Source organism: Notothenia coriiceps, unplaced genomic scaffold (genome assembly GCF_000735185.1).
Source record: "Notothenia coriiceps isolate Sejong01 unplaced genomic scaffold, NC01 NC01_scaffold00030361, whole genome shotgun sequence".
Classification (NCBI taxonomy): Eukaryota; Metazoa; Chordata; class Actinopteri; order Perciformes; family Nototheniidae; genus Notothenia; species Notothenia coriiceps.
In genome coordinates, this window is record NW_011363062.1 from 1 (window position 1) to 21,104 (window position 21,104).

At 40.8% G+C, this 21,104-nt stretch overlaps 3 protein-coding genes across 3 annotated transcripts; 1 reads left to right on the forward strand and 2 right to left on the reverse strand.

The window, feature by feature from the left end:
* Positions 1-117: 117 nt before the first annotated feature.
* Positions 118-6,285, reverse strand: sf3a1 (splicing factor 3a, subunit 1). Its single transcript, XM_010787409.1, has 16 exons — positions 6,218-6,285; positions 6,014-6,092; positions 4,354-4,463; positions 4,057-4,258; positions 3,719-3,967; positions 3,552-3,626; positions 3,308-3,458; positions 3,012-3,208; positions 2,483-2,594; positions 2,085-2,392; positions 1,751-1,993; positions 1,469-1,664; positions 1,183-1,337; positions 792-893; positions 624-695; positions 118-530 (listed from the first exon to the last, which is right to left on the reverse strand). The coding sequence occupies exons 2-16, from the start codon at positions 6,059-6,061 to the stop codon at positions 429-431; spliced, it is 2,322 nt and encodes a 773-aa protein (XP_010785711.1). The 5' UTR covers positions 6,062-6,092; positions 6,218-6,285; the 3' UTR covers positions 118-428.
* A 75-nt stretch (positions 6,286-6,360) lies between these two features.
* Positions 6,361-10,360, forward strand: ccdc157 (coiled-coil domain containing 157). The gene is made up of 10 exons (XM_010787408.1): positions 6,361-6,627; positions 7,227-7,377; positions 7,478-8,168; positions 8,248-8,325; positions 8,432-8,601; positions 8,707-8,883; positions 8,980-9,142; positions 9,399-9,538; positions 9,663-9,751; positions 9,875-10,360. The coding sequence occupies exons 1-10, from the start codon at positions 6,380-6,382 to the stop codon at positions 10,125-10,127; spliced, it is 2,160 nt and encodes a 719-aa protein (XP_010785710.1). The 5' UTR covers positions 6,361-6,379; the 3' UTR covers positions 10,128-10,360.
* A 3,642-nt stretch (positions 10,361-14,002) lies between these two features.
* slc7a4 (solute carrier family 7 member 4) lies at positions 14,003-20,916 on the reverse strand. Its single transcript, XM_010787410.1, has 5 exons — positions 20,805-20,916; positions 18,861-19,924; positions 17,551-18,257; positions 17,289-17,397; positions 14,003-16,020 (listed from the first exon to the last, which is right to left on the reverse strand). The coding sequence occupies exons 2-5, from the start codon at positions 19,840-19,842 to the stop codon at positions 15,803-15,805; spliced, it is 2,016 nt and encodes a 671-aa protein (XP_010785712.1). The 5' UTR covers positions 19,843-19,924; positions 20,805-20,916; the 3' UTR covers positions 14,003-15,802.
* Positions 20,917-21,104: the final 188 nt, after the last annotated feature.

Below are 21,104 nucleotides of genomic sequence, written 5' to 3' on the forward strand. Positions count from 1 at the left end.
AATTTCCAATCACCTAAATAAAGACCAACTGATAATTCTTGTACAGAGCAAGAGGCCTTGATTAATTCCATATGCGCCAGTTGTTAACATTACACATAATCATGAAGCGATAACACCTTTCATTTTTAAAATTCATTTATTTAGTATTATGGGGCTCCAACATGTTACAATTTGAAGTTACTAAATAGCATATATCAGGAAAAAAATCAAGAGTTGAACCAATAGTATGCAAGGCCTGCCAGCCAGTGTACAGCATAATTCAGTTAGCATTCCAAAATGACATAAAATAACAAAAACATCATACTTTTCGAAACAAAACTAAGAAAAGCACTTTATAATTGTGACCATTTTTAATAAACTAAAATGACATCGCACGATCAAGGGACAAAACATCCAGAAGAAAAATAGTTTCCTTCTTGCAGCATGGCTCACTTCTTTCTTCCACCTCTCTCCTTCAGTGCCAAGTGAATCACTGAACCGTTGTTCATGTTGTAATAAGCCAGGGAATTGGAATCCTTAATGAACATGCCCTGAAAAAGGAACAAAACAATATCAAATATTAGTACAAAGAATATTATCAGCTGGTTAAAAAGGTAAAAATGAAGGTTTACGGTTAAGCATACCTCATACTGTAACTTCTGTTTCCCTGCTGCCATGCCTGTAGCTTCGTGGATTTTGACTTTAATAACAGATACCTGCGGAGACATTTGAGATGCATAAAAATGCAGTACAGTGCAATGCTTTACACTCAATTAAAAAAAGACAATAACAATAAGGCAAGATTTGCATACCTGATCTGTGAGCGGGACAGTGAAATTCAGCACTTGGCCATTTAGCTTCCATTCGGTCTTGTCCTGCATGTTGGGGACCTGTACTTTAACTGCAACAGGACCCTAGAGAGGAATACAAAATAAATCAAGTTATGAAATGAAACACTGTGCCTTTCTCAGTCATCACAATTGAAAACATACATGGGAAATCTATACTTTGCATTCCGAAACATTACCCATAAAAAAAACCCAGAACAACTCAGAACTTTGATCTGATTGTTGGTTTGTATATTTTGAAGACCTGCCAATACATTTAAATCTAATAACAGTTTGAATCCTGTATTTCAAACTGTGTCTTCCTGCAGATCGATGAATACAAATAGATCAACAACATGTCGGTGCTCTCACAAACCTTATTTCTACGAAGGAACTCCTCCTCTGGCATAAGGTTGTCCTCTGTCTTCATCTTCTTGTTGGCTGGTTCATCATCATGAGGTGGGAGTGGGTGGGATGACTGTGCAGGACCAGAGCTCGGGGGTTGTGGTACTGGAGGGGCCGGGACGAATGCTGGAAGAAAAAGTGTATTTGTATTCAATTGATAAAATCCAGTGTCCTATGTGAGAAAGGTTAATCTAATTACTTCAACAAGGAATATTTATTTAGGTTGTTAGTTATTTATTTACGTGTCTTCATCTTACCGGTTGGAACCACCATGTGGGGTGGTCTCGGGACCATCATGTGAGGTGATGGAGGCATGGGGACCACATTGAGGCGGGGAGCAGGAATCATGGGAGGCATTGAGGAGATGACTTGTCCAGATGCAAGGCGGACCACAGGAGCCATAGGTCTCTGCATTACAGGAACAGCAGACAGGAGAGTGGTGCGCACTGGCATCTGTTTGGAAACAACAAATTAGTGGGTTATTTTTATTTGAATCATTTATTTTCATTAACAATTCACCGTTTTTTTAAGTTACTCACCGAGTGGGGTGGGCGAGCCATTGACATTGGGGGTCTCGGCATATTCATTTGGGGCATTGGAGGCTGATGATGATGATGATGAATATCACTGGGCTTGCTTGGGCCAATTTTCTCCTTAGAGTCGTCCTCTCCCACCAGCCCTTTGGCCTTGTGAATGGCTTCAATCTGCTCCTGCAGGGTGATGTTGGCCTGAGCTGCCTGCTGGGTACGAGCCATGCTTCCAGAGTGGCCATCCCAAGTAACCTTGTAACATGAAAAGATCAAAAACATTTTTGATTCAACTCAGGAATGATTTTGACCTTACACTGTAGTATAAACCCACAACTTAACTCACCTTCTCTTCGGGCTTCTGGATCTCTTCTTCACCAATCTTCTTACCGATGGCCGTCTCTTCCACACCGAAGATATCTGTACGCCTCTCAGCCAGTTGTTTCAAGCTGCTCTCGATATCCAAACCAGGGGCATAGACTTCGTCTTCAGTCTGCCTTTCTCTGATGCTGCGGTCTCTTTGCTCCAGCCAGCGCGGATCAAGCAGACCAATGCGCATGTGCTCTTGCATTTTACTGGCTTGGATCTTCTCACCAGTAATTGGTGAGATGAGGTACTCATCTGGAGTAACAATGGAGGGCGGAGGCTTGGAAGCTGTAAGGAAAATATAGCATGAGATAAACACACTGCACAGAGAAAATGGCTTGCACTTAGTATTCCTTCATCTAAGGAAGCATCCGTTACCTTTGGGATCGTAGTCTTTCCTGATGATAACCTGGTCTGGAGTTGGGGGCAGAGGCGGTGGCATGGGGTTATCTGGTGGCAGTGGAGCTTTATCATCGTCATCATCAGATCCCTGGAGAGAGCAGGAATGGGAGAATGAAACATTGTTACCAGCACTTATTGTTATTATGTTCTCTTTTCAAGCAGAGGTAAGAAAACATAGGTTGTCAATAAAGGGTGATTGGTAAAACCAAAAGGGGGCAAAGAACCAGCCTTGGCTGTAAGTAACTTTTCCTTTTATCCAAGATGATGTCTTTAAATATCTTGCTTTGTAAGTCCAAAACCCAAATGTATTCACTTTTTAAGATATTAAAACTGAGAAGAAGAAAAAAAATCAAGAAATGTCTACATTTGAGGGTCTGAAAGGATTTGGATGAAAATCACAAATGTACTTAAATAAGTTTAAGGACAAATCCATGAGAGCAGCTGCAATTAGAAAAAGATAAATAGTATACAAGGCGCAGTGATAAATAACTTAATCAGTTCTTACCTCATCCATATCCTGCAGCTGTGTGTCTTGATCAGGTTGTGAGGGCTGACCCGGGGCCCGACTCTCCCTTTCATCATCTTCATCCTCACTCTCAACCTCCATCTCCACCTCCTCGCTCTCTCCATACTTCTCGTAGCGCTCTTGGATCAGGATGCGAGCGCCAAGCTCCTCTGGTGTGGTGGGCGGGGGGAAGTGGCCTGAAAAAAAAGAAAAGAGATGCCAATTAATGATAAATGATTCGAGCTACATCATGAGGCTCACAGGTTTAAAGATTATAATAATTGTCGTTATATTACCTTGTTCGTTGGGCTGGAAATCCACCGTCTCAACCACTACAAAGTCATGCCAGTCGATTTGGGCATATGCCACCCGCTCTTTCTCTCTTTCCTCCTCCTCCTTCTTTCTCTCGCGCTCCTGGAACTTTGCCCATTCAACACGGTACCTCACCTGATGGTTGTAAAAAAAAAGACAGCGGATTAACATGGGCGACATTTGATTAAATTCTTCATCTGAAAAACATCCACAGTTTAAGGGCATTACCTGATCCATAACCTCTCTTGGATTCTCAGACTCTCTCTTCAGCTTGGTCAGAAGGCCTTTGGGAGGGATCAGAATCTACACGATGCGGGAAAAGATTGAGATACAGATTAGCATCACCACCAAAACAAAAATGAAGAACAACTTAGAGGAGAAAGTTGTTGGTTTACCTTAGTGTACTGTTCAACCAGTTTGGTGAAGTAGTTGAAAAGGCTGTGCTGTGGTCGCAGAAAGTCAAACTGGTAGTTCCTCTGTTCTTTCTGCATGAGCTGGGTAAGAAACTGGCGGCCGTTGCGAGCGACAAACTGGGCAGTAAGCTTGACAACATCCAGATCAAACGCTGAGATTGAGGGGGGATCTGCGATGAACTCATACTCAGGGGGTGGTTCTTTGGGGACAACTGTCTCTTGAATCACCGCCTTTTGACAAATGGAAAGTATTAATTGTCAAGATGAAAATAATACCAATCATTAGAAAATAAAAAGAAGAGCAGACTGAAATGTCTTACTTTTTGTGGAAGCTGAGCCTGCAGCATGGCCTGCTGCATGACTTTAGGCACGGCTGCAGACGGTTCCTGCCCTCTACCCTCCTTGAATTCATTGACCTTGTGACGATAGTAGGCATGGTAGGGGTCGTTAGGGTTGAGGAAATTAAACTTTGGATTGTTGATCTCATTCTGACGGATTCTTGCTTCGAACTCTGGCCCATTTCTGTGAAATGACAAAGAATTTGTGAATCATAGGACCTTGTATCCAGGTAAGATTTGCAGCTGTACAAAAAATTCCATTATACACGAGTTACCAACCTGGCCACAAAGCTGGCTGTCTTGTCAACTATGTTTCGGACCTCAGGAGGTGGATAAATGATCCCAACAATGGGTTTCGTAGCAGGGGTTTCTTCTACTGGTGCATCATTCTGTTGGCAAAGGGTACATGTTAGGCTGAAAAGTGCAACAAATGCAAAACAAATGTAAAAATACAAATCACATCTACATTAATTAAACCTGACTAACTACCAATGGAAATGTCCCCTTTGTGGGACGAATAAAGGAATTCTGACACAAGATTCAACTGATTTAAAATGTCTGTGTTTTCCAAATAGCAATAATAACCCCCATACAACTTGATAAAACGCCATGCATATGGGTTTAGTTTTATTTAGAGGTGTTTTGAGCTACATGATAATAATGCTACCACTCCAAACTCAAAATAGAGATAGGAGAATGGACCTTGTAGCACAGTCTCTTTCTAAACCTTTCCAATAAATAATATCCGAGTATGCAATGATAATTCATAGATTTCGCTGTCGACTTATTGTAAAAAGTTATAACGTAAGGTAACCAGATTTACAAAATTAAAACCGGGGACATTTTGAGTTTTGCGGTCAATATATCATTAACATGTCCAATTTTCTTTGCTCTTAAATAAAAAAGGGGGACAATTCTGGTTCAATGTAATTCGAACATTTGAACTGTTGGATACAAACAGCAGGACGATAGCTCATATATGAGACTTTAAAGGTCTTTTATTTTGATACTGTACATCAGATTGTCCTGATTCTCTCTGAGTGACTAGATGGGGTGTCCTGCTATCACCCTGGAGTGAAATGAGTATTTGAGTGACTTCGAATGACTCTTTAATTATGGACGCTTTCCATTAAATAATAATCAAAATATAGATCGACAATAGGTCTAATTTGAGATTTTAAACATCATACATTTTAAATAGTCACCCAGTGGAAATGTCAGATATCTCTTCATAACTGTTTGTTTTAAATTATTATTGAGCACATTATATAGTACATATTTCTTAATTTAAGCTCCAGTATATAAGAATATGTTTGGTGTTTTTTATTTGTTATTGACCGAGTAAACGCTTTTATTTTGAAGGCAGTTTTTACAGGCCTCTACCGTAATGCATAGGATATTCGCGCACCCCAATACAACGTGCGGGCTGGCTTGAATGTGTTTTCCGAAGTAGGGGCCGTCTTGACCAGTCTGTTTACCAAGTGTTTCCTGACATAAAACGTTTTATTTCACCTTGCTATGGGTTTTTAACGTATATTACAAAAACAGGCCAATACAAACGGGGGACTGTCCCCAAATTATCTTAGGTAACGTTAAACACATCGGTGTTCCTTGAGAGTAAAGTAGCAGATTTTTAAACGACAAAATATCAATATAATTACTAAACAAACTTAAGTATGCTGCTCCTCCGTTGTATTGAAAGTATAAAAAAGTTTTGCAGACATTTTGAAGGATCTTTCTTGTGAATGGAGCCTGGAAGCTAACAACAAGCTAAACCGAGTGAATCCTTGAGGGGATTATCCAAAATAGACTCTACCTGTCCTGAAATTCAAATGTATGGTAGTCGTTTGCCAGTGAAGGAAATTGTATTTAGTTTCCCTTACAGAAAAAGTACGTCAGCTAAATGCTAACATTAGCCAACTAGCAGCGGTGTATTCACCTTGTTGTTGGGCTCCGGCTGAACGATCTGTACAGGCCCAGGCGGCATGGCGATGTCCTTTTGTGGAAATTGAAGTAGCCTGCAGAAACCCAACCAACGAAAATAGTTTATTTACTAGGAAATACCTTTATTATACCAGATATTATACTGCAAACACACGCTATAAAAGCTACAGCTCTACATTTGCTATATTTCAGCACTTACCTCGTAGCGCTTTCGTTGACTCAACGGAGACGTATTACTTCCGGACACCGGCCGCAAAGCATTATGGGACTAGTAGTACTTCTTTTGCAGGTTGCTATGGATATGTGATGCCAACAAGCCGCTTTCAGACACACACACGAAATATAAGCTAGCCTTTCAGACATGAGTCAGTTTCTGGGTCGTCAGGACTCTATTGAAAGCCTGAGGAAAGACGTCGTTGACCTCCAAGGTGCTCTATTGGACGTTTTTTCCAGAACCGGACCGGTTCGCTTCACTTCCTGGAAATTCCCCGATAAACTCTCATGTAACCTAGACATGGTAGCTCTGCTGGAGAAATACGATTTTGTGGATGGGGAGGATGCATACAATCAGCACTCACACATTGTGTTACTGGAGCTGTTGGTTGACAGGTAATACCAGTGTTGTGAAGTAACTAAGTACATTTACCCAAGTACCGTACTTAAGCACAATTTTGTACTTGTACTTTACTAGAGAATTTCAATATTATGCTACTTTTTACTTCTGCCCCACTACAAATCAGAGGTAAATCTTGTACTTTTTTCTTGTACTTTTATCTTGTACTTATTTCATACCTTTCGTTACTTTGCAGGTCCGGATTAATAATGTGAAATATACCTCAATTAAAATTCCAAAGCTACACTGCAGCATACAAAGTGATAAAAACTAGCAGCACCTTTACCAGCTTTGAAAACACTTTAATGAATCATTAATTACAACCAATGGGCAAATCTGAGAAAATTAGTACTTCTTCTATCTGTACTTTGAGTACATTTTGATGCTAATACTTTTGTACTTGTACTTGGAGAACATTTTTATTGCAGGACCTTTACTTGTATTCCTACACTCTACTAGTTATACTTTTACTCAAGTTCTAAGTACTTTTTCCAACTCAGGATCATCACACACTCAAGTTATCATATCACATTTACAAATATTTCTTAAGGACTAAAAAAGAACGTGTCTTTTTTCTCTCATCTCTCTGCACCAGGCTACTGCTTCTTCTACAAAGCCTTAATGCATATGTTGAGAAAATAAGGTGCAGCCACAGGAGAGACCAAACCCAGCAGAAAGGCTGCCTGTCAGTTGGCCTTGTTGTCAGAAACTATTGGAGTAATTTAGTTCAATTTGCCAATCTTAAGGTATGCAAATTATTTATTTTTAAAGATACAACAAGAAAAAGTATGGCAAAATATCTACTTAGAAATCTCATTATGTATTATGTTTTTTTCCTTCTATTAGGAGAGTTACAAAGACACAAAAAAGCAGAGCAAAGTAAAGACACTTGACTGTGATGGGACAGAGACAGTGTCATTGGTCTCCCCCCAAATGAGCCAAAGTAGAGATTACTTATCTCCCTGGTCTTCATCAAGCTCCTTTAAGTTTTTGCCACAGAGCCATGCACCCTCAAGTTCTACCCACAACACCCCATGCTATCATAAGGTTGACAGCCACCATGTGAGCTCCCAGACTGTTGAATCATCCCTTGTTCCCTGCAATGCATGCCACCAAGTGCAATCCACTTTAATCAAAACGGGACATGCTTTTGTGGAACTGCTTCAGACTGAGAGCCTGCCCTCCTCTCTGCAGCCGCTCTTAGTCGCTGTGGAGGACACTCTGGAGCTGGGACATATGACAGCAGGCGATGTTGCCCAGTGGGCCAATGAGCAGCTCAGAGACATGCGGCGGCTGATGAAACATCTTCAAGAAGTGCGGAGTACTGTGCAGCCTCTGAAAGAAAGACTAGCGGCAGCAGAGGCAGAGCGGGATATATTTAAGTCTCAGCTGGAAAGAAAACAGAAAACGTTCAAGCAAGAGATGGAAAAACACCAAGCCAACATAGTCCAGCTGGAGTTTTCACTGAGTAAAGCACAGAGATGTGTCAAAGAAACAGAGCAAAGGCTACAAGAGGAGCAACGACAACTCAAGAGAGGTGCGGATTAGTCAAAAATAAACATAGAGGTTTTCAAAATATCACATTGAGGACTTTATGTTTAATATTTTTTTACCAGAAACCTTGAGCATGGAGGAAAGTCATTCCAGACTGAAAGAGAAAGAAGCACTGCAGCAAGATGCATTACAGACACTTGGTAAGGATATAATATTAACATTTTGCATATTGTATCAATTGCACTTGTCTGACACATATTAAATAACCTGAAATGCTGTATGATGGATCGTTTTCTCATGAGGTAGAGTTTGAAAATAATGGCCTGCAGGAGAAAGTGAGGGCTTTGCACATAGAGCAAGAGGCCTGTGGTAAACTCCAGCAAAGGATCCAGGAGTTAGAGAGTCAAATCTGTGAAACTCAACTCCGCCTTGACAAGGAGAACGCCAAGTACCAAAGCGCTTGTCGCCAGCAAGAGGTCAGTGTCATCATCACTGACACAATATGATTTGTTATTTAGGCTGGAGAGCATTACATGGTTTGTATAGATTTATAAAGGATAGTTTTGTGTTGTTGCGTCTAGTCAATGCAGGCAAAGCAGAAGTCTTTGCTGGAGAGAGTGAACGCTCTCGATGAAGAGTGTGAAGAGCTGCAGGGGCAGGTGGGAGAGAGGGAGGAGAGACAGATCGTCCTTCACAATCAGCTGCTACAGATGTCCGAGGAGAAGGAACAAATGCAGGGTCAGCTCACTCAGCAGCAGGTATATTTGATATCTATAGTGCAGCATTATCAAGCATTACATATTGAAGACTTTATAAAGCTATAGTGCCTCACGCTGGGATGTTCTTTCCAACAGGACCTGTGTTCGGAGCTCAGAAGGGAGAAGCAGACGCAGGAAACACACGCAGGCGAGCTGAAGAACAGTGTGGCTGAGCTGAAGGAATACGTGCGAGCTTTAAGGGAAAGAGAGAGGCTGTTAGTCGCTTTCCCAGAGCTCAACCCTACAGCCCAACCACAGAGTAGGCAATTATTTGCATTACTTCTCCATAATTATGAACGTCTTGCACAAATCACACCTATTGGCCTTACCTCATACTCATTGTATGTATAAAACGAGCTCAGGGCTGTGTACACTCCTGAAGCGCACCTACTAGCTTCTGTTTCGTTAGCATGCATAGTATTCTTGTATCCAGTCATTGTTTCCATTTGCTTCTTTTTTTGGTGAGTTGATGAATCATGTTGTAAGTATAAACTTGTTCACTTCATATTTTCCAGGTACAGGAAATGTGCTTTTGGATATGGAGCAACAATTGCAGGCAAATAATATTCGTATAAACCTTCTGGAGCAGGAGAACCTGAGCCTGTACACCAGCCTGGTGAAACTGAGAGAAAGAGCGCAACATAACGCCACCGGGGTAAGACTGATGAAAACATGTGAATTGATGTGTAACACATGAACAAACTTGAATAAAAAAACGAAAATTCAGCTGTTTTTTGGATTTAGAAAATGACATTAAAACTGTGCCTTTTCCTGAACAGGAAGCCTCAGCTCAGCAGACACGTGTCCTCCCTCCATCAGGCCCATCATTAGAAAAGCAACATCATCCCCTTACACAAATGCAGAAGAGGTAAGTTATATTAGTTTAAATGTTTTTCCTTTGAACACAGTGAGCATTATCCCTACATTACTATAAATGATTAATCACCTCGCTGCGTTTGTGGTGTGGCCTTATTTCTCCTTTGTGCCACAGGCAGAGCAGCAGTGCAGCGCGGCTGGGATACGGCAACAGAGAGAAGGATGCACAGCGAGGGGAAAGTGGTCTGGAGTCAGCCGGGTCAGAGGATCGTGTGTCCCCCGCCTCCCCCTCGTCCCTGCATCTTCACCTTCAAACTCTCCAACTCGACACGGGCTCCACCGCTGCTAAAAGCCAAACAAAGACACCCAGTAGTGCTCTACTCTCTCACTCCAGAGGCTCCAATCAGAGGAAGAAAATTAAACCCTAAAATTTGAAAATGCAGTCAAAAAGACAGAGAAAAGAACACAGCTTTGTATAAGGTGTCATGTATCGTAAGGGCACCTTCCCATCATAAATATTTCAAAATGAATATCATACCATACTAACACTAATGCTTTTGTAATGACATTTTTTTATTTTGTATAATTATGACAGCGGATGAGCACTGTCTGTTACCACTACTTTTATTATTATGTAAAGATTAATTTATGTAATAAACTTACTGTGGATTATATTATTATTATTATTATTATTATATATATGCAAGTATGGAAAAATGAAGTCTTTATCAGCAGATTTTTCTATTGCTGCAACTTTAAAAAAAAAAAAAAAAGGTACATTATTATAATGTTTATTTTTTAGATATTTATTTGAGAAATTGTGTTTTGGCTATTTCAGAGAAAATTACATTCCTGACTAATCAAGGTTCTTTATCACGTTGAAAATCTAGTAATCCGATATTGCCATAAAGCTTTTATAACTCCTAACCTCATTGATTTGTAACATCAACCAATTACCGCTTTCTCTAAGAGTCAGAGATATTACTGCTACCTTGGTATGAATGATTGAGTATATTTCCTATTATCTGTGACTTAAAAAAGGAAAAAATATCCCAGCTCCTCAGATTTCTTAGTCTTATATTTTAAGATATTGAATGCTTCTCAAAAAATAAACAATAATTATAAATATTCCTTAGTTCATATAAAATAATTGGCATATTATTCTATGATGAGAAAAAATCATTGCTTGCAGCCCTACTGTTTATCAGTGGTCATATCATTTTAGTTGTATAACATAACGATAAGATTATTAATATGAGCATTATAGGGCCCCTTTAATAGGGTATTGATGTCTTTTGTATATTATGCTTCCTGATATATGATATGCAGGCTGTATCTGAATAGGTAGCCTTCAGCAGATGACTCACTCTGAGCGATTCACACAAACAAACACCACAGAGACAGATGTGTTGATAGCTTCTAAGTGCTTTCTGACAAAGGTCAGATGTGGGTTGTTTCCATGGAAATGCAAGTGTTCTAAAGGATTCAATCTCTGCTGGTTCAATACAGATCTTTTATTTCAGTTCCTCCAAGATAATCTGAGGTATTCCTCATTAGTGCTCCGAGATCACGCAACACATACTGTAGGTCAATATGAGATGACGCTAACGGCCTGTAATATTATTGCCCCACGCTTCATGAGGCTTGCTTTGCAGCGGTAATTTGAGATGAATTCAGTTGTGTTATCTGAGTACAGAGCCACAGACGATTTTGTCAGACCGGCATTAGTCGAACACATCATGTATCTGTGTTTTTATAAACCTGACAGATAGCGACACAAGTGTTAGTAACTAACCTCAAACACCTGATTAACAATACAAATCCTCTGTATATCTCTCACCAATATGACCTGAACCAGCACCTGATCTAACTCCTAATTCCCTTAAAAGACAGCTCAAGACCTGAGGGTTAATCCTTAAATTGGGTTAACTTTACAGCTGTGTCATCAAGCATGTAATTGAAGTTGACAAAGCGATTAATTGATATGAACTATGGCCTTTGGTCGAGTTAATCCTTAAATGGGCATTCACATACATATTTCGGAAAATGTATTGCTATTTTCTACATTACACCCCAATTATATTGGTATTACACTCGTATTACACCCATGTTGCACTATTATTACAACCGTATTTCACCTATATTATAACCATGTAACACTTTAATTATACCCATATGACACTATTATTAGACCCAGAATACACCCATGTAACATCAATATCAATATCCAGGCTCTGGAACACTGCCCCTCCATGTGAGGTCGGCCGAGACACTGGGATTTTTTAAATCTACACTTAAGACACACTTCTTCTCCCTGGCCTTCTAGTCAGAGCGGAGCATGACTCCTGACTATTCCCTGTGTTTTTTATTGTGATTGTAGTAATGTGTTTTTATTACATGTACAGCACTTTGGCTCGACCAAAAATCGCTTTTAAATGTGCTTTATAAATAAAACTTGATTTGATTTGAATATGTCACCTATATTACACCCATATTACATCCTAATTGTTATTGCACCCATTTTACACATGGACAGTCTGTCAAATGACTATCCCCAATGATACAGAAACCACAACCCTTGTGTGGTGTTCGGGTCAAATTGACCCGATTTCCATTTTCAATGAATAAAAAAAAATATACGGATATTTTCGTTCAACCTGAAACTCAATGGCCGGGGCTTATTTATTGTGAAGGACATGTGGAATTGTTTTTAGTTTTTTCCACTTATGAAAAAATGCCCACCCGCATTTATGTCCTTCATAAGAGGTTCGGGCCAATCTGACCCGGATACAATACCAGGACAGACAGACAGAGAAAAACACACAGAAACACACAAACTAAAGACACACACACACACACACACACACACACACACACACACACACACACACACACACACACACACACACACACACACACACACACACACACACACTTGTATGCATAGAGTTTGATCCTGTTTTCCCTTGATCTTTACCCTTTGTAGTGTGTACACAAAACTGTCCTAGAACATTATAAACATTTTAGATCTTCCAGAAATGTATAAACATTTTACATTTTCTCGCACTGTCCCCCTCGCACCTGCACGCCGGAGGAGGGACTGAACAGAGACATAACCTCAGTGTAGTAACAGTGTAGTGCAGAACTACAATTATCTACCAACAAAATGGCCAAAAGATAATCTGCTCAGAGAGCCTTGGAGCTAATAATGGATGAGAGTGAGTGGAATGCATTGGAAGAATGAGTGAGGTGGAACAGGAAGACATTTCTGAAAATGAGGACAATGTGGAGGTAAACTCAGAATTTGACAGCAAATTGGAAGATGAACTTGACTCAGAGCCAGCTGCTGGATGACCCCCACAGCCAGCCGCAAGAAGACCGCAAGAAGACCCCCACAGCCAGCTGTGAGGTCTGTGGACCCTCAAAAGACTCCAAGACACAGACTACATGTAGCAACTGCAACAAGTAAATCTGTGCTATACACACAAAGAAGTTCTGTACATCATGTGTTTCCTAAACGGACTTGGCAGTTGACTCACATGATGTTCTGCAGCGTCACTTCATCAATATATTTTTCGGATATACTGTATTTTATGAATAGTGACTGTTAATTGTTTTGATTTGCATTGTGTTTATATCTGTTCTATGTCATTTATATGAATGTTTCATTCTCTCTATATATTTCACAGCCAAATACTTTTGGAAGTGTGGTTCTTGTGTTCCAATTGCTGCTAAATTGCTTTATTTCCTTCAGGGCTTTGATTATTATATGATGTTTCATTTAAATGTATCCTAGAAAAGCATGAGCAAAATGTAAACCTAGTTTTTATTACGGTGTATTTTTTTTAAACATAAATTACATTTTAATCACAAAAAACGATGGACACTTCCATTGTTAAATTTGATCTAGCAAAGAGTATTTTCAAAAACTAATCACATATTTTATTTATGTTGTTGGGGAATGAGTTAAAGACAATATATATAAGGAATTGTGCATGTTGAATTCAGTTCTGTATTTTTTTTAAACCCTGAAATATGTCCTGGGTCAATTTGACCCGAACATTACCAAAGGGTGCTAATGAGAACATAACACAAGGGTTAAGGGTCAATCAAGACTTCAACACTTTGATTGACTTTGATAAGAATCATGTCTATTCTAAAATACATTTGACTAAACTTTTAGTTTCACTGTGTCCTTAAAGTTTTTCAGAATTAATTGTCTGTATTCATTTGTATAATGCGATTCCCTGAGGCGATACTGCAGTGAGATTATTCCACAATACTGATTTTTTGTAAATGCTGCTTCAAAACATTTATTTCTTTGCATTTTTATACAGACACAAAAAAGACAGAGAAAAGAGGTGAGGGAACGTTAAGCTCAAAGAAGCACCACAGTATCAATATCTTTCACTGGCCCCAACATTGAAAGCAAATGTAAAACCTAAAATTACTAGACAATAGTTTTCAGTGTGCAAAGTTGTACAAAAGTCTTTGAAATGATGTCAAAATGCCTTCTGGTTTACATTCTCTTCCAAGTTTGTGTTTTGGTTTGATAAAAAGTATGAAGTCATGTTTAACAGTTTTTATCCAAAAAAATGTAATAAATAAATCAGTACAAGGGATTGCTTTAACTTTGGAAATCAGTCTGCATTGGTTACAACACATTTAAGGCCATTGGTTTCTTATGCAACACATGCAAACACAAACTAGAATGAATAGAAACATAACATCTGCTAGGGATCTTTTAAGGTACTTTTACCTATGTGATAAAGAAGAGAGCCTCACGTTCACATGTCGACAGTGTACGCTGTGGGAATGTTTTCTGTATATTGTCCTCACATGTGTGCCTTTCTCTAATCTAGGTCAAACTGCAGACTGGCAACAGGGACTAATGCAAATCTGCTGGGATTACATAGGCCTCAGACACAAGAAGACCATCCCATAAAATAACAACCAATATCTGCCCGATCACCAATATTATACCCTGTTTGTGAAGATTCCCATTCAGTAGGTTTGTGCTTGCCTTGTATATCCAATAATCTTAATATCTTTCAGGTTATTTCAGGAAATCGTTATAAAATCTAAAAATACAAACCTCAATAAATATGTGCTTTGAATTCTAATCTCATACCAATGGGAGAAAGTCAGGAAAAGGTATGCTAACCAAATGTGCGTGAGAAAAGACTGCACAATATCAGTGACACAAGAACGGGCAGGGTCATGGGACGAGATTTAGGAGATTAAGTTAAGCACTTAGAGGCGAGCACACATTACTGATGGAAACTAATAGGGGTACATGCAAAACATATAGAACAAACACAGAAAGAGGAAAACTCAGAATAAGATTTGTAAAAAAAGCAATAATAGAATAGTAATAATAGAAAAATAAATACATATTTGAGGGTATAGGATTAAATGATCTGCAAGAAATCACTATACAAAGGGGAGTTAATGAGTACCAAAAGGAGGAGATGGACAGAGAGGATCCAAAACTCAAGAGCCTGTCATTTCTCTGAGGCTTTGGGGATTAGAGTGTGAGTAAAAAGGCAAAAATGTAATCTCACAAGTCTGTGCATTCCTCTGCTTAACTTGAAAACAAATCATGCAACACATGAACTCTTAATATGCTTCAAATTATATCTAAATTACAGTTTTGTTGTGTGTTGATTTTCCAGCTTCGGATCTGTGTTAGCATTTGTAAAAATCGTCCACTGAGTATACTTAACTAAAAGTTTGTCACAAAGAAAGCACCATAGATAACCTATTACTGTGTGGATTCTGACAAACTGACATGGTTGCTAGAATACAGCTGATCTTAAAAGGATATATGTATACAACACAAATTTGATGCTAATAGTTTACAGGAATAATAAAGCTCTCAAGTGTACATTCCAGTATTACAAGATATACAAATAGGCTTCACAAAGACATGGAGAGCGTGCATCCCATCCGGTGGTGTGCTTACATTTGCAAAGCAACGAGTACAGACTGTGGCGGGCCAGTCACACGGGAGTGAGATACAGAGAGGACACGAGTACAGTAAAGCGTATGAGTCGAACGGAAAATACCAGGCAGCACGTAACGACTTTGTTTTGGTCACACATCATCTCTTCCCTGCGTTCTCCTCAGCTGTGGAGGCAGTGGGGCTGATGAAGTCGTGTGCAGAGGTGTCCATTTGTCCTTCGGGCTGGACAGGCTCCACCGTCTCTACTAGGCTGCCGCTGGGAAGCACCACGTACCGGGCGGCCATGTCTTCGGGCTGCTGCTCCCGCTTGCCCTCCTTACTGTGCCAGATCCCATAGCCAAAATACACAAACAGACCTGTGGAAAGAACAGCAGGAAACATAATGAGTAACCAGGGCACACTGTACACAGGTGAGAACTAAGGGAGAAAAAGTTATGCCACTTGAGATACAAGATTTGGTTTATGAAATGTTGATGGCTTTCATATTTCAATTGTGCAAAAATATATATATTGGTGTAGTAAAAAACAGATTTTAACAGAACTTTAATGTCACAATTAGGGCTGCACGATGTGAGGAAAAATGCAATTCAATAATTATATTACTTGTGATGCATCAGTAGATAGTAAAGTGAACACAAAAGTCTGCTTTACTGCTGCTTCCAGTATACTGCTTGAATACAACACATTGCTTTTCGAATAAAAAAAGTAAAAAAAATGCATGAGGCTGAAGGAAATATAACAGTTTCTTGAGTTGTTGTCATAAACAAAGTATTAGACAATGATTCTGAACAGAATAAGTCCCTATGTAAAAAGTCATACCATCACAAATGTTAAAACATTTCATCTTAAGGGGGCAACCATCCCACGATAAAAACAAGTATTTGGAGCCCTCAATGTTTGCCAAAGGCTTTATGTTTACTTAAGCCAATAAAACCCAGTACATATATCAATTTGTATTTACTCTTTAGTGAAATATTGATGATTTGTTTTTAACCCTACCTAAAGTCAAATTAAGAAATCCCAAGTTTTGTTTTCCTTTAGTGGCCACAACTTTCTCTAGGGAAACGCTGTGAGAGATGGAGCATAGCCTGAGACCCTGTCAAGTGTAATTTTCCATGCGTGTGCATCTCATTAACTTGCTGCGACTTCTGACAATAGTCTTTAAATGGTTTACTGATCCAGAGAAGGCTTAAGCTAATGCAGCTGATCATGTTTCCCCAGTGATCCCCCTTACTGACAGGGCATTAACACTGCCTGACCACCATCTACATCAGAGGATCTTTGACTCCAGAGGGAGTTTCCCCACCACACACTCCCCCCCTACCTGTAACACCATCCATTGGACTCCTTTGTTAACTTCTGTAACATAGTGACATCGCTTCTATTGGCTACCGAACCAACACATTGTACATAATAGGCCAAGGCCCCTTAAGTACGCAACATGCAAGGCAGTGCTTGTGTAAATAGGATGTTGTTTATAGAGTGCCACATCAATCCATCATGTTCTCAGTTCAGAAAAAAATATACTTGTTTTGCGGAATGTGTTTGAGAGACAAAGCAATTGAGGAGAGTATGTTTCTCTTCAGCCGCTACATTCACTGCCGGATCTTTTGTGTTTTCTTACCTACAGCGATCCATACTGTGAATCGTATCCAGGTCAGATAGCTGAGCTTCATCATGAGGAACACATTGATGAGGATACTGGCAGCTGGAGTCAATGGAACCAAAGGTACCTGTGCAACAATGAGCACCATTAATAATCCAATTATTTATTATGTAGTTTTCATGAAATTTGGCTTTGAATAAAATCTATTTGTGACCAAACAGAGTGTAAGAAAACAGTATTTAATCACAACTTATTTTGAAAAATCCACTAGGAAGCTCACCTGGAATGTTTTGCTCTTGCTTTGTGGCTCGTGAAGCCAGATGAGCGTCAGGCTGAGAAGATATGCTAAAATAAAAATCACCAGCAGCATTGAGAAGCTCCAGATTGGCAGCTGCAGCTGATTGGTTCCAAACTCTAACACAATACAGAGGGAGACTGAGCTCACGATCAGTGTGAGGACACAAAAGGCCACCACCTCGCCCGGCTCACAGTCCCCCAGCAGCTTGCCGAGGTACGGTTCCCAGTAAGCCTTCAGCTGACCCGGTCCACGCTTCTCACTTGACACCTGTCTCTCCACCAGCTGCAGTTTGTCAGAGAAGGACTCGTACTGCTTCAGCTCCCCGCTGTCCTCCCTGATGGTCTGAGACTCTGTGGGGGCAGGGGAGGTCTCAGAATGTGGGTTGGGAGATATGGAAGCGGTTCCTTTAGAGCTGATTCTGTCGGGCTGGAAGCGCAGCACAATAACACTCGCTGCCACAAAGGTGTATGCTAGGAGGGTGCCGATGGACAGGAACTGAACCAAGGCCTCCAAGTCAAAGATGAGAGCCATGGTGGACATGAGGATCCCGAACACCAGGATAGCATTGACGGGGACTTTGGTGACAGGATTGACCCGTGCGAAGAAGGAGAAGAACAACCCGTCGTCTGCCATGGCGTACACAATCCGAGGGAGGGAGAAGAGATTACAGAGCAGGACAGTATTCATGGCTAGAAATAGAAAGAGAGAGTCAATGTCAGAACTGTAGTCAAAATATAGCACTGTTCAGGCTATACTACTTCCAGAAATGAATCATCATTTTTACCAGGTCTTAATGGTAAGGGTAGAAATAGGGACAGCCAACAGCAAAACATGCAACCCAGTGAGACCTTATACCAGACAATGCTTCATGCGGAATTCACTCGTTTGTGCACAGGCATTTGTTTGAGCGACAATGGCAAAGAAAATGTTGTTGTCTGTTGTGGGATGAAATGTCTAACTAGGCAATGTGTAAATAAGTTAAACTCAAGAACAACCAGATTTAAGTGAATAAAAAACAAAAAGGAAATATGTGAAGTCTTGGCAAAGAAAGTATCCCGGCATGTTGAAGCTTCACTGAAAATGACACGGCTAAGCTGCTCTGCTTTTGTATACCAGGAACTGTGACTCAATATATGAGTTGACTAAAATGGCAACCATTCATTCATTTCCGACAACTAGCTAAGGCCTGGTTGCACTTTTAAAAGCAAGACTTGAGCCCTCTGTGTGTTATTACTGGTTATTACACCTAATCGAACAGCAATTTACCCTCTCCGTTAAAAGTTGACACTCACCGCAGATGGAACCAATTGCCACGATAATTCCAGCCCAACTGTAACCCCGGCGGAAGAAGGCATCTGCCAGAGCTGAGTTTGGGTCCAGTGAATGCCAGGGTACCATTAGTGTGAGCACTGTGGAGACCAGGATGTAAGCTGCTGCTGCCAGTCCCAGGGAGATGGCAGTGGCAATGGGAACTGCTTTCTGTGGGTTCTTGGCCTCCTCACTTGAAGATGCAATTACATCGAAGCCCACAAATGCGTAGAAGCACGTAGCCGAGCCTGCCAGTATTCCAGATAGCCCGAAAGGTGCAAACCCTCCTTCTTTCGCGCTCCAATTGGCTGGTTCAGCCAGCATAAAGCCAAATACCAGGATGAAAATGATGACAGCCATGCTAATAACGGAAAATATATGGTTTAAGTAAGAGGACACTTTAACTCCAAAGGAAATGAAGAACGAGGCAAGAATGAGAATCCCTGCTGCAAGGAGGTCCGGGTAATGGGCCAGGAAGGGCACGTTCCACTGCATGATGTGTGTCTCTGTGAAGTTCTGGATGGAGTGGTTAAAAATGGAGTCCAGATAGCCACTCCAGGCACGTGCCACAGCAGCACCACCAATCATGTTCTCCAAAATCACATTCCAACCAATGAGAAAGGCCCAGATCTCTCCCACGGACACATAGGTAAACATGTAGGCAGATCCTGTTTTGGGAATGCGTGCTCCAAACTCTGCGTAGCAAAATGCGGCCAGTAGTGAAGCAAAACCTGCAAAAATGAAGGATATGATGACAGCGGGCCCAACCATGTCTTTAGCCACAGTTCCTGTCAGGACATACAGCCCAGAGCCCACCATGCCCCCGACTCCCAACAGAGTCAGGTCCAGGGTGGAGAGGCAGCGTTTCAGCGACGTGGCCATCATGTCATCATCCAGTGTCTTGAGTCGGTTCAGTTTCTGACAAAGGCGCACTGCTGGGGAGCAGCCTCTCGGAAAAGTTGCCATAGCTACAGAGTTAGGGAGGCCAGTTGGGCGGGAAGGTTTTGAAACAGTCAAATTAGATCTGGGACCTGTCCATCAAACATACCTGCAACACAAAGCACAACGGTTTGTAGAAGAACAGGAAAAACCTCTGCAGGTGTTTGTGTTAACCTACATACTGTGCATTCTACACATTTGAGATCACTTAAGGAAACACAGAAATATAATCTTTCCACTTTAGGTGTTTCATTCACATATGAAGTTTATTGCTTTTTGCTATGAAATAAAGTAAAAGGAAAAAAATCCTACAACCCAACACATAGGCTAGTCTATCAGGCTGTTCACCACACTTTAGATGATCGATCTTAACTAGATGTTGGCACTGTGGCCTGCAGGTGCATGCGTGGCAAGGGCCATCACTGAGGCCAGTCCACGTCATCTTCCCGTGAGCTGATGTGTAAAGACACAGCCTAAAATACTGAATCAATAGAAGATGCAGGTAATGTTTGGTTCTTGTTTGACTGCCAACAATGTCTTTGGGTTGTATTTGTATCAGTGAGTCCACACATTCATCCTCTTGTTCTGAGCGGTGTATCATCCGACTCCTGCCCTGGATAGGCATATGGCGACAACAGGACGCCTCCTCTACAATTACGTAACGCTTTATTCCCCACTAGAAATAAATCCCCCCCGCCATAAACAACATTAATCGTCTACACTCTGCAGTATATCCATGACCACATTATGTACTGTGGAGAGAATAGCAGATGAATATAATAGGCGTCGTTATAAAGCCAAATTAATAATTTAAAACAAAATGGAAACGGACGCTAAAGAGGATCGGTAGACTTCCTCTATCCTGGATGCTTTAGATATGGGACATCGCACTCTGAATTCACCCATGAGCAGGTGTCATTATCTTAATTATTTCATTTACAAGAAGAAAACAGTCATTAATAAAATAGGAAATGCTTTCATCACTTTACCGTTGTTGTTCAGGCTCTGTCATCTGTGCTGCAGGTCCGGAGCTGTGAGAAGTTGCCGGGGTGCATCGCCTGATGATGGAGCAGAAGGTGCGACGAGGAATAAACCCAACATGCACCGCCTGGGCTCTTCTTAAAGGTACAGTCACCTTTATACTCACAGGGCTTCCCCACTGCGCCCCACCCGTGTTACAGCAGCATGGGAGCACATCCGCCCAGAGGGGGTTCCCGGACCCTGACTACTAATGTGCAGTAGATATATTAAACACGTTTATCCTATGCTGTAATTATGTAACGGTCAGG